Here is a 14,304-nt window from a genome sequence, read left to right as displayed (position 1 = left end):
AATGTGTGTGACTCATCGATGCAACTGCACAACAAATTCTCATTGGTAAAGTTCTTACTGTAGTATTTCTCACAAACGCTACGTGAGATATTTTTCTTTTAAGTCTGTCTGTTGTCTGACGCAGTTGAGGAAGGAGATTAAGGCACGCAGAAAGGCACGTTGATACGGTAGGCGAGGTGGACTAGCCTTAAGGGCGCAGTACGACAAAACAGCCCCTAGTGCAAAAATGTAAAAAAATAGAATCTTGTAAAAGGTATAATTATATTATCACTTATATTAAATCTAAAACAAGGGGTAACCTAGGTGTCCTTTAATCAAACTAGTACCGTCGTAAAGGTTTTAAACTGTGTTTTGCGACAAGATAGTCCATACAACAAACTAAATATGAAACACCCAAAAATACATAAAACGTCGGGGGAAACGTGGATAGCATGGTGACGCAATGATGTTAATTAAATATTGTGCTACAACATGTAAAATGGCATCATGAAAGGAACATTCATAAAGCAACTCATGTAAACACATTGATCATATTATTGTCTTATTTAGATTAAGGCAAATAATTTGGTTGCTGATGTCCATGTAAACATAGTCATCGAGGACTTCTAAAGCAAATAATTGGTCTTTTTTGCAAGTAATAATTTGCAATGCTTCTGTTTTTAAAACAGGAATGAGCCATGAAAACACATGGATTGGTCTGAACGACAGAATGGTTGAAGACGATTTCCAGTGGACCGACAACATGGACCTGGTGAGATGGATGCTATTTTTTTAAAAACAAATAACATTAAATTGATTGTTTAGCTTAAATATTAAACAAAATATTACATTTGAATATCAATATTGGACTGTTAAACAAATACAACATTATATTTAACACTTAAATGAATACTTTGATGTTTAATTAAATTATTTAAAAAGAGAGTAAGATGTATGTATGTTTGCCTAAAAATACATGATTTAATTGCATGATTATACATCATATTTTTATTTGTTAATAAATATTACAAGTACAATTATTGTTAAAATATGTGCTTTCAACATTTTGCATATATTTTAATTTACTCTCATCCAAAATTCTGTAAAATTGCTTGTCTTTGTACATTTTAGAGCAAGTATCAGAACATAAAGTACAATGAATCACTTAAAATAATCACAGTATGATAAAGCAGCCTGCTCAATCAAATAGATTATGCAAATGGAAGCACAACTTTTCAAACCATTTAAGCACCAAACAAGTTTACATAATGCATCACATTAGACTCATTAGGACTACCTGAAAGCCCATTTGTAATGCAACGGATATGCAAGATGGTACACGAAACACCTGGTAAAGTCTTATGATTGGATTTAGCCCTGAAATATGTCCGTTTCTCCTCCAGCAATACGAGAACTGGAGGGAGAACCAGCCGGATAATTTCTTTGCAGGCGGAGAGGACTGCGTGGTGATGATCGCCCATGAGAACGGCAAGTGGAACGATGTGCCCTGCAACTACAACCTGCCCTACATCTGCAAGAAAGGCACAGGTGAGCAAGAGACAGAGGAAAAGAGGACAAACACAGCACCGCCTCGATTTATACCTTCATCCATTTCTGACCTCCTTTTCTTAACTTAATTCATGTGCTTCCAAAACCACCAGAAATCCCATAAAGTTTCACGGAGGGGGTGAAAACTTTTACACATTAATTCCTGCTGAAAATTTAGGTTACATCAGATTTTCAGCAACGTTTCTTGTTATCTAAGTGTCTGTCAATAGTAAAGTCGCTAACAATTAGCCTAAGACAAGCTAATACTATATTATCTTGTCAACATGGTAAAATAGATTAACAATACTAGATATATGCTAATGTGAACAAAACATGCTAAAAACATGCTACCACCATAAAGTATATCACATACACATTCACAGAGGGAGCCTCATATCTTTATCTGTCTAATCATTTATCTCTACTAAAGTATACTAATTAGCCAAGGACATGCTAGTAATATATCTGTCATTTTAGCAACATGGTAAAACATGTCAACAATATGAGGGAGGCACTCTAATTCATGCTAAGAACATGCTACTTTGTGTTAGAAACATGATACCAATGTTTTTCAATGTGTTAACATGTTAGATATGTGCGAATGTATGCAAACAATGTGCTAACCATGCTAGCAACATGCTAATTTGTACTAAAAACATGCTACCAGAGTTTTTAAATGTGTTAACGTGAAAGCATGTGCTAATTAATCAAACAATGCATTAAACAATATGTAAATACATGCTAGAAACAATATAAACGTTATTTCATGTTGAAATGTTATTTCAAGCTAAAAGTGCAGCTAGTAACATGTTAATTCATGCTAGCTTATTGTACTGGATAATCTCATGAATTAATTTTTATACACCAAATTTATTCATACCAGATTTATACATTATACCTGGCATAATGGAAACCGCTACACAATGGAAGCACGAATATGAAAAAAAAATGAAACCTGGACTTTGATTTTTGTCAAACTATTCTGTGTTCAAGATCTGTAACCATATAAAGATCCAAATTCATTCCCTGCCAGCTTTCCCTGCTTTTTATGTCACTCTGAACTTGTCATGTCAGTTTGTACGACTTCATTTTCAGCAGTTCCCCTATCGCCAATTCACCTCACATCTTTTGCCATCAGACAACGACCTTAACAATAACTGTCACTCATTTTGATCTGAGGATGTGATGGTGGCAGCGTGTTCAAAGCCTCATTCCTGAAATGATGGATATGACTGGTTCTCTTCAGCCACTCGTCGCTGTCTAGCACTGTCACAATCGCATCACCCACACCTCTGTGGACTCATTAGACTCGTTTTATCTGGTCATTTACATATGAAGCAGACTGAGAGTATGGAATCCGTCGGGTCCGTCTGCCCTGGTTAGATTCAAAGAGACACCTTGGGTTCACAAGGGCCAACTGGAGAACAGTTCCATCAGAGAATAGCTCTCAAGAGGCCTGGACCATGATGGAACAGCTCTGGAGAGCCAGTAAAATGGGTTTCTCAAGTCCATTTGTAATCCTGACCTCCGTTTTATAATTTATCGCTTAATTTATTATTAAAAATGTATTCAAGCTTGTGTGACTGTCATACTTGGCTCTTGATAAAAACTTGCCACATGAAGAATGCAATAAATTAGAATATTTAACCACATTTCAAATTAAATGTTTAGCTAACTAAATTGAACTGAATATATAATCGAATTATTCATATCAGAAAAGCTCAATATTAAATTTAATATGTATGTTTAAATTCATTTTTAATTAGAAATGTTTTACATACGTTTTGCCCAGAAGCCAATTTAAACATAAACTGAGTACATTAAACTAATAATGAAATAGTAAATCAACTCATTTTCTGCTATTGTCTAGATCAGGGGTTTTCAAAGTGTGAGGCGCGCCTCCCCTGGGGGGCGCAAGAGCATGTCAGGGGAGGCGCGGGGAAAATATTATATAATAAAAATATAATTAAGTTTAATTATTATATGTATTTTGTATTATATTTAAACGTTTTAATTAAACAAAGCTAAAAAAATAATACGTCAAAAATAAGAAAACCTTTTTTACCCAGAATGCCATATAGCTGTGAATTCACTTCTGTTCGGCAAGCCCGCCAATACAGGTATATGCCTGCTAATACAATGGATCGGTTTCTGAGACCCCCCGATTCAAAGCCTTCAAGTTCAGGGCTTAAACCCATAGACGACGATATGATGATATTTTGGCTAATGACAGCATGAGACCCGCTAAACTTCGACTGTTTTGACTGGGATGGACAGTTCTTGGATCGGTTCTTTTCATATTGAACCATCATCCTAGTTTTAAAAATGTTATATTAAAATACTTGTTATTACTCTTACCATCATTTGCATGAAAGTGCAATTATTTACAAAGTGAGTTAACATTCTGACATGTGTCTGTGTCTTTATATATACTGTATATATATATATGTGTGTGTGTGTGTGCGTGCGTGCGTGTTTGGGAGGAGGGGGGCGCCAATGGATAACTTGTGTCAAAAGGGAGGCCCACTGTCTTAGACTTTGAAAAACCCTGGTCTAGATATTTCTTCATTATGACATTTTGAGAATCATTTATGAGATTTTTACAGCTTTTTGCTCACAGTATTCTCTGCAACTTACCGCATTCAAGTGCTGATAAAAATAAAGAATAAAGTAAGCTGTGTTTTTAACATATTCTGTTCATTTAAATCTTGAAACATTCATCAGACTAAATACTATCCATTAGCCCATGAAATGTGAATGTAAACTAAAATTCTGTTTAGATGGCTGGCTGACATAATTTTATTCAATGATAAAAATATTAAATTAATTTAAATATTTATATATCTACAAAAATGACCACATTCAATAGATATACAGTTAAAGTCAGAATTATTTGCCCCCTTTGAATTTTTTTTCTTTTTTAAATATTTCCCAAATGATGTTTAACAGAGCAAGGAAATTTTCACAGTATGTCTGATAATATTTTTTTCTTCTGGAGAAAGTCTTATTTGTTTTATTTCGACTAGAAAAAAAGCAGTATATATTTTTTAAATGCCGATTCAAGGACAAAATTATGCGCCACTTTAAGCTATATTTCTTTTCGATAGTCTACAGAACAAATCATTATACAATAACTTGCCTAATTACACTAACCTGCCTAGTTAACCTAATTAACCTAATTTTTTTTTTAATTATTTTTTTTTTTTAATTATTTTTTATTTTTTTTTTTTTTATTTATTTATTTTTTATGTATGCTCGCTGTCTCTTCAGAGTAGCTCCTTTATATTCTGGGCCTCCTGGGATGTTTTCTTTAATGGACCTGTTCTCCGGTTAGGACTTGTGAACCCAAAATCTCATTTTACAGCTTTCTAGGGCAAATCGAGCAGACAAAAGTCTAATACACATTCACATTATTACAGGGTTTGTAACAATGAGCACAGAAACAAACTCTGGGCAGGAGCCACAGATTTGAATCGATGATGTGCTTGTTCAGTTTTGAGCAAACAGTCGTATAGCTGGCACAAGAACACAGCTCATCCAGCTGTCATTTGCAAGACCACCTGGGAGACATTTTCAGCAACCCCCACCACCTGCCTCACTGTCCCTTTTGTCCATCAGTCATCCTCCGGTGTCTCTATTATTCAAACTGTCACTGCTATTGATCACGCAATCCCCAACCAAGGCCCTTAAGAACAGCATTGCAAAGAAATGCAAGTCACATGTTATTTAAGGGAGACTTGACGACAAGCATAAATATTTTTTATGCACCAGTCAATTTAGAGAAGTTTGATTTTTTAAGTGTTGTTTCAGTCTAATTTGAATCTTTTGTCAATTTGTGTGTGTAAATTCGAATTACAATTAATATTTTTAAAGCCTTGGTTCAGCAGAAAATGAAAATTATCCTATATATTACTCAACCTCATGTTCCAATCCAGATACCTTTGTTTGTCTTCTGAATGAATGTATTCAACAGTTTCAGATTCAGTGTAGTGTGTATGATCATAAAAGTGCTGGATATACTGAGAGTGCGCAATATACTGACACTGAGGAGAACAGTTGTTATTTTTGTTTTATGTGCACACAAAAGTATTCTCATAGCTTGAAAATATTTAGATTGAACTAATAAATTCAAATATCTTTGTGTTCTGAAGACGAATGAAGGTCTCAGGGGTTTGGAACGACATGAGGATGAGTAATTAATTGCACAATTTTAATTTTTTTGTTGAATAAACTCTTTAAAGGTGTTTTTTTCTCCTCCACTGACTCATAAATTTTCACTTCAGCAGCACTTACAGATGCAAAAGTTTTATTTATATGTATATCTGTATGGCTAAGGTTTTCCAGAGGGATTTGTTCATACATATTTTGGAATTTTTATTCTACTGTATGTTTTGTTCATGCCTTTTTGCAGTATTTTTACATAGTGGTAAAATGACATTCCTCAATTAAAACTTCACTTCTCTAATACTTCAAAAAATGTACATGAAACTTAGTGCTAAAATATATACAAATTAGTGCATATTTCATTAAACATTGTCACTTTTTAATATTTAAACAGAACATTTTAGAAAACTAAATGTAACATGACTAGATGTAATACAAAAAAAAATGTCAACTGGTCAAATGTGGAGAGAACTACTGTATCAGTTCATTTTTCAGTAGTTTCTGGATGCAGCCTTGATGATGCAAGCTGAGACTGCATATCTCAGTGATGCAATGTCAGACACAATGCACTAGTGACCTCACTGTGAGGGCTAGGGTTAGTGGTGGGGTTAGATGAACGCATTAAAAAGCATTGGATGCAGCTCGGATTGGACTGCACCAGGTCTGCATATAGACCCCTCTTTCATTTTTACCATGTTCCTTACCTCATGTGTTTAAAGAGACATCAGCTGCTCTGCTTCTCTCAGGTGTTCATATAGTTTTGCTGCTGAGCTATGGATTTTGCCGGAGGTGAAGATGTTTGAGTCTCGAGGTGATGCTGACTTAGTTGAAGAAGCCCAATCTGTGTGAGCGTGTGCGTGTGTGTGTGCGTGCGTGTGTGTGTGTGTGTGTGTGTGTGTGTGTGTGTGTGTGTGTGTGTGTGTGTGTGTGTGTGTGTGCGTGTGTGTGTGTGTGTGTGTGTGTGTGTGTGTGTGTGTGTGTGTGTGTGTGAATCACCTTGCCTTCTGCCTGCCAGCTTTGATGCTTGTATGAATGAGGTGTGACACATCTTGGGGCAGCTGCTTGGCCTGGCCAATGTGATAGTGATGCGATAAACTACTTCACATTTTCTACTGCAAAAAAATGCCTCTTTTTGAAGTTGAATGCAGAAAGGAAATTGTTTTTTGTCACTTTAAAGTCTACATGAAGTGGATGTTGCTGCAGAGTTTTATTCTAGTTTTAGGGCTAGGCGATTAATCGAAAAGTAATCGAAATCGACATTCAGAACATATAATTGATCTAATTTTCCAGGTCATTTTTTTCAATAACTTCCCCTACCGCATGTGGAGCCACGTGACCCTGCTCTGTTAAGGCTGATATATACTTCTGCTTCGAACGCACAGGTATGGTGTGGTGCAGCCTTTGAGTGGTCGCTAGGCTTGGGCGGTATCTAAATTTTGCACACTGCTCATGGATGAGCAGATCCCCCCCCCCCCTATTTGCAATAGCAAATAGTCTCATTTTGATTAAAGATTACCTAAGATATGTTTTTCAGTGGATTAACTCACAGATTAATTGTTAACTTTATTGTTTATACAAATAAACAATGTAATATAATCAGATTATCGAAATAATCAAATATTAATATTAATATAGAATCAAAATAATTGTGTTTAAAAAAATTTTGTTTATTTGTTAATTAATTTAATCATAAATTATTTATTTTTTTAAAACAACATATTAGTAATACATAAATATGAAAGTTTTTACATTTGTTAATACAATAAAATGTGTAGATGTTATTAATAAATGTAATATGTGTTATTGTGAGCAAATGAATACATAATTAATAAATATACAGTTTATTTTTATTTTTTATTTTTTGTCCTAGGTCAAAAATGGGTATTGTTCAATAGTTTTAGGACAACTTTGATGAAAGGTAATGATCCACTTCAAATGCTGACTACTGTAGTTTTGTTTTATATTTAATAACAATCTATAAACATGAACTATTTTATTGAAGAATGTCTGACTGTAAATATATATATATATATATATATATACATATATATATATATATATATATATATATATATATATATATATATATTTAAAATAATTTATAGATCATTTTAAATAATTTTATTATACTTTTTCTATACTTTTTAGTTTTTTCTTTATTTATTTTTCTTTGTTTTTGTCTTCTCAGTAAAAAGTAATGATATTCATACATTTTTAAAGCATGGCTTAGTCCAAACACTTCTTAAAGACTACGGTATGTAAGTGTACAATGTGTCCAGGATTGAGTATTGATTTTATGGTCTATTATTTATTTATGATTTCTTGCTGAATCAGAGTTGGGTTTGTGTGGACAGAGAACAGATGCTGAGTGCAGGAGTGAGTGTTTTTATGTGTGACATTTTCCTCAAGTCCTCAACCCAGAAGGTCAAACCTCTCTCTCTCCTCACAAAAAAACCCTTAAAAATGCATACAACAAAACTCATCAGACTTACAAGCAGCAGCAGATCAATTCCAGCTCATACCGTCACTGATTAGGTGGCAATTCCTGCCTGTGCTGAGCGACAGATAACCTACAGTTGCTTCCCAGAATTGATTTGATTCAGAAAATTCTGCAAGGAGGTTAATGGCACGCCTTGCTCTGGAGCGTTTGATAAAGAAAATCTCACCTGAAAGGGGAATGCCAAAGCCACGAGGCCTAAGGTGACTAGAAATCACATTTTTTCCAGCTCGTTTTTTTTTTTTTTTCGTGTCCTGAGATATATAAAAAAATAATAATAATCACATATTAACTCTTTAACAAAAAAACATCTACTTTAAAAATGTTTTGTGGCTGCAAAAAAGGTTTAACTGTAGATGAATAAATGGAAAAATACATATTTTCATTAATGTGTGTTGACATTTGGAATATTACCTGGCAACCTAAGTACTGTTTGAACGTTAAGGCAGATTAATTGTGTTTGTTATTGTAGATTAATTGCACATTGATGCCTGTGTATAGACAAAATATATGTAAATGACTACAATTTTAAAGACTGAAATTTAAAAAAATATAAGGTGCATCCCAAATTACATAATAATGCACTATTCTATTTACAATGAAATGTATAAAAATAAGTGCCCTTTAAATACCCAGATGATGTACTTATTCAAACAGTAAAAACAAAAGTGTAACGTTGGAGGGGAGGAGCTGATGGTGAAGGGGAGGAGCTATCAAAGCTAAGGTTAAATTGCCTTATTTGGGGGGTGGCTTTCGCATATTAAAAGTGGTCGTAGTCTATGGGCCTACTCACATTATGCCATCCGTACTGTGCCCAGGCCCGTTTCCCGGATCGTTTGAGAAGTGTGAGTGCGCTGAATCGGGCTCAATCACGGTTCACTTGGCTGGCCCTAGCCCTGTTGGAAGAGGTGGGCCTGAGCGCGATTCACTTGGGCTTTGGCGCGGTGCGCTTGTGTGTGAGTGCAAAACGCGCCAAAGCCCAAAACTGAAAGCAAGACGTGACTTTTAAGGGACCGTTTCATATGGATGTATTAATCATTCTTACTGTTCAATGAACGAAAACTGCCGTAGTTTATTAAAGACGCAAACCCCTCACTGCACGACGGCTGCGCACCTTCAGCAGACCTCCTCATTCCTGCAGCACGAGGGCATTATGATTGTTTATGAGCGCCAAAAGAGGCGGATCTGTTTGGCGGAATATCTGACTGCGTGTCCCCAAATCCCTAAAGACTGTTTGGCAAAATATTTGACTGCATGTCACTGCATATCAAACGACTGAAACGATATGACGATACGATACGTTTGAGGAAACCGATTACAACAAACCTTTTGAGAACATGGAAAAACTAATCTATATGAGTACTGTGAACTCACTCCATTTAAGTTGAATTAATGAGGTATTTAACTAACTCATTACCTTCAACACTGAGTTTAAAACTCTTTTCAAATGAGTAGAAATAAAGTAAATTTTAAGTTAAATACATTCATTTCAATTGATAAAGTTGATTTAGGGTTTTACAGTGTTGGAATGATACTAAATTCATACACTACATGGTTGAATGTAAAAGTGCATTTTGTATTTTGTTTTATTATTTAAAGCAACTATAGTTTTTCCCCTGTTATTAGCACAGTAACAGTAATCTGTACTGTGTAAAGTGCAGTTCAAAAAGCCTTCATTTGACTTTGTGACATTTTACGGATAAGCTGTGTCAGCGAATTCCTTTATAGGGTGATATGTATGGCAACTTCATTTACAATGATTAGAGCATAATTTAAAAGAAAATCCTAAAAGTTTAAAAGTCTTGTAATAACCCTCAATAACACTCCAGGGTTGTTCCGTTAAGCATTTCGATGAGTGCCATATAAAGGGTTATGACACTGTGACAGTATTATTCACAAGTATAACTATTATAAACAAATGAAGTGCTGGAAATTTACATTAAAGGCATAATTAAAAGCAATTAAAAGATGGCTATACCAAACTTATAACTGGAATCAAAAACAAAATAAAATAAATACAGATTAAATAAATAATTAAATAAGCACATAGCCTACTACAACTAGAAATAGCTCACTGAAATCATTTAAATAAGATCTGAACTCTTTAAACTTGCATTCTTACAAAAACAATTTGACGTTTAAATCGTGGCTGACACAATTTTTTATTTATTTATTTATTTTGTGATAACTTAAAGTCAATTGGTCAACCAGGCAGTCATTTATAGGGTTAATCACGGTTCAATGCTGTTTAGTTATCTACTGTATTTTTGAGAGGGTTTTGGGTCACTTTGCAGCATAGAGGTTTTTTTTATTTTGTCAGTGATGTTGCATTGAAAAATGTTTGAATAAAGCAGTGTTGAAAGCAGGCTTTTCATAATGGCAACCGTGTATAAGTATAATACATTAAAAATCAAACCTCAGGCCAACTTTATGATCATCTAAATGAACGAGCTGAGGAGATAATGGCGGACAGCCTTGCGCTATTATTTTTTGCAGTGTGAATGTGAGGTGTAAACCAAAGGTTAACTGTTTGTACCTGTATTCCGGTCTCTTCCCTGTGGTGTTTACTGGCTTGCCACTAAAAAACAACAGAGCAACAGCACTCTCTCAGCAGCTTCAGTATCTTCAGACAGGATGTGCCCTGAGTTTCAGCTGCGAGGGCGCCACCTAAAGAAAGCATATGGAACTGCAGGAGAACTAATGAAATGTCACTGTGAGGCACTGCTGCAGATTGTAATGTCACTGTAGGCTGCTGTGCTTTAGGGCTGAATTAGATTCATTTTTCACATTTTACCTATGATAGATATTGCAAGATTTTACTCAATCTTGGACATGAAGCAGAAGCTACCTGACTTCCATTTTGTGGTCTACTATTCTTGAATTCAATGGAAACGATGTAGTGAGACTTGATTTTATTCTTCATGAATTGACTGAAGGGATCTTAAGATGTATCTGTTTTTCATTGTTTACACTGTTCTTGTTTTTAATGATTATTTATATGGTGTTTTGGAGAATTAACTTGTTTTGTTTGTTTTGGTAACAAGCACTTGGGTGGAACTTGAAAAATGGCATCTACCGTATGATGGCATTTATATGGCTTTTTATTTTGTTTGTTAGATATTTGCTGTATGATTGATTTTATTTTTTTAATGCATAATTTTTCATATAGTTTTTAATTAACTTTTTATTTTGAAGGGTTTTGCAACTCAATGTCAAGTGGCTAAGTGGTATCTAATGTATGTGACAGTTGGCATCCATAGATCATCATTCGCAGTAGCGTTCACAATTTAACAACAGAAACAATGGATATTATGAAACAGTGGACAGTATAATGTATTAGATGTTGGCCAATAATAAGTGTTTACTTTATCATTGGTTACTGTATATTCTAACATAAAGTAATAATGATACTTCTACAGCATTTGTTACATTATTATCGTAGTTCAACATTTACTAATGCATTATTAAAAATTTAAAATTGAGCTTGTTAACATTAGTTAATGCTCTGTGAGTTGACAAAACCTAACAATGAACAACTTCATTTTCATTAACTAATATTAATAAATATTGTAATAAATATTGTTTGCTTATATAAATACATTAGCATTATATGGAACCTTATGGTGAAGTCGGACCAATATAGCCTTAAATATCAGCCACAATGTTTAGTAAATCTTTACTTAAATTAAATCTGACTAAATGTGGATATAATTTAACGTAGGTGTTACATTATTGTCTGTTTTGCAGTACTATGCGGAACTCCGCCCACCGTGGACAATGCTTTCCTGATTGGCCGGAAGCGTTCTCATTATGACATTCACTCTGTGGTGCGTTACCAGTGCGGCGATGGCTTCCTCCAGCGTCACGTCCCTACCGTGAAGTGCCGTGCCAACGGCAAATGGGACAGGCCCAAGATCATCTGCACGAAGTGTGAGTATCATGATTTGTTGCTATAAATATATATATATATATATATATATATATATATATATATATATATATATATATATATATATATATATATATATATATATATACAGTATAGCTTATGCTGGCCTTAAGTCATGATGATTCCAAAACAAGTTTGTGAGGGATAGAAGTCCACTTCCATTTAATATCAGTACTGTTTTATCAGTATTGTTGACATTTTTTTGTTGTAATTGTGAGTGTACATGAAAACAACTATACTGTAAACTAGGGTTGTAACAATATACCGGTATGACGGTTTACCACGATTTGAACGTGCACGATTATCATACCATGAACAATTGCATATCAACGGTTTTAACCCTTAAAGACCGAGACAGCCGCCCGCGGCTAAAAATAAGTATTGCTCTTAAATGTTTAATAACTTTTGATCCGCTGATCCGATTAATACAATTCAAAGATTGGCATAAAGAAGAGAATCTCAGCTTTCCAGTGCTGTATCACATAACATTCACGGACTTTCAGAGGCTCCGGAATCAGTGCGGTTACGTCATCAACATTTGACAACGCTGATTTGACAAAGAAACGCTCGTCACTGTGTCTCCGGACAAATCAGACATGATACATTGATGCATTGTCCCTCCTCCATGCCCAGATTGGTTCAAACTCGCTATATCACAACCAATAAGCATAGGTTTCACTTTTGTTTGTGGACCAAGCTTTTTGAACAACACGGAATGAGAGATAGGCATACATTTATGCGCGGCTAAATAAAACGCAAAAAAAAAGTTTTGCATGAAATAATTCTCATACTAAGTACTTTTGCATGCACAGCAGCACAGAAACATGACAAAACAGTGACACAGCAAAGACGAACTGCTGCTCTTGCTGTTTTCAAAAGACGTAAATGAAGATGCAGCTGTTTGTCTGCATTGCAGACAACCATATCCATATCCATAGACAACCATATCCATGCTGGCACATAAAACCTAAGGATGTTCCATATTGAATCTATTTTCGTTATGTAACTATTTATAGTATAGTAAATATTTATATCTATTTTTTACTGAGGATTTGCACCATGTTTATTTGGACTTTATTTGGACTTTGACACATTATTTATTATTTTCTTATTTTTATTTGTTCATTGTAAGTGGTGTTGTTTATAGTAACTAAAAATATATTATTTGGAAAAAGTCAAATTTGCTTCACTGTTCTATTATTTTGTAACATTTGTAACATACCGTATACCGCAAAACCGTCAAAACCGTGGTATTGTTTTAGACGATTATCATACCGTGAAAAATTCATACCGTTACAACCCTACTGTAAACAGTCATAAATGATGACTTTCATACTTAAAGCCATGGTTAGGGAGCTGGAATTGTTATCTAAAGGTCACAAGTTGAGTCCCAGCGTTTTTGGGAGTGAATAACCAGTGCTCCTACCACATTTAATACCATGGCTTGAGCAAGACACCCTTACCCAACTGCTCCGGGTCTGTGTTCATGTTGCGTGTGTTCACTGCTGTATGTGTGCAGTTGGATGGATTAAATGCAGAGCACAAATTCCAAGTATGGATCACCATGGTTAACCAGATATCACGACTTTTACTTTCACTTTCAAAGGTTTCACTTTCACTTTCTAAACTTTCACTTTTAAAACTTTTATTTTCTTGTTGAATATATGTACAGTATACTAAACAAGTATAAGTAACTAATTAAATTAGCTAAACATTTTAAGTAATACTTTAATTACAGTAACTAGTTGCATTGTAACTGATTACACACAACACTAGTCACAGTTTACATTTTGCTTTCCTCACATAAACTTTAGTCATTTAGATCAGTGTTTCCCAACCCTGTTCCTGAAGGCACACCAACAGCACACATTTTCAACCTCTTCCTATTGAAACACACCTGAATTAAATCATCTGAACATTAGAAGAGAGTCCAAAACCTGAAATGAATGGGTCAGATAAAGGAGAGATCCAAAATATGTACTGTTGGTGTGATTTCAGGAACAGGGTTGGGAAACACTGATTTAGATAAGGCTGTTGTCCAAAGCGTCTAATAATTGAGAAGGAAAATTAATGTGCACTGTAAGTAAATGAACTGTAGTGTCATGCACACACTAGCAAAAAACAATGCATATTTTTAATAAAAAAGATATCTGGTTTCTGAATAATT

General features: G+C 34.6%; 1 protein-coding gene across 4 annotated transcripts in view; it reads left to right on the top strand.

Moving 5' to 3' along the window:
- The window catches only part of ncanb (neurocan b), a 294,059-nt gene that overhangs the window by 277,154 nt on the left and 2,601 nt on the right, over nt 1–14,304 (top strand). For all 4 annotated transcript variants that reach the window (XM_087304198.1, XM_087304197.1, XM_087304199.1 and 1 more), the window contains 3 exons: nt 669–751; nt 1,383–1,527; nt 11,936–12,118. In XM_087304198.1, coding sequence (XP_087160324.1) covers nt 669–751; nt 1,383–1,527; nt 11,936–12,118 — 411 coding nt within the window. The remainder of the gene's footprint in view (nt 1–668; nt 752–1,382; nt 1,528–11,935; nt 12,119–14,304) is intronic.

Source organism: Danio rerio, chromosome 22 (assembly GCF_052040795.2).
Source record: "Danio rerio strain M-AB ecotype USA chromosome 22, GRCz13ab, whole genome shotgun sequence".
Lineage (NCBI taxonomy): Eukaryota > Metazoa > Chordata > Actinopteri > Cypriniformes > Danionidae > Danio > Danio rerio.
Note: the sequence above shows the minus strand (reverse complement) of the source record. Positions and strands in the feature narration are given on the sequence as shown.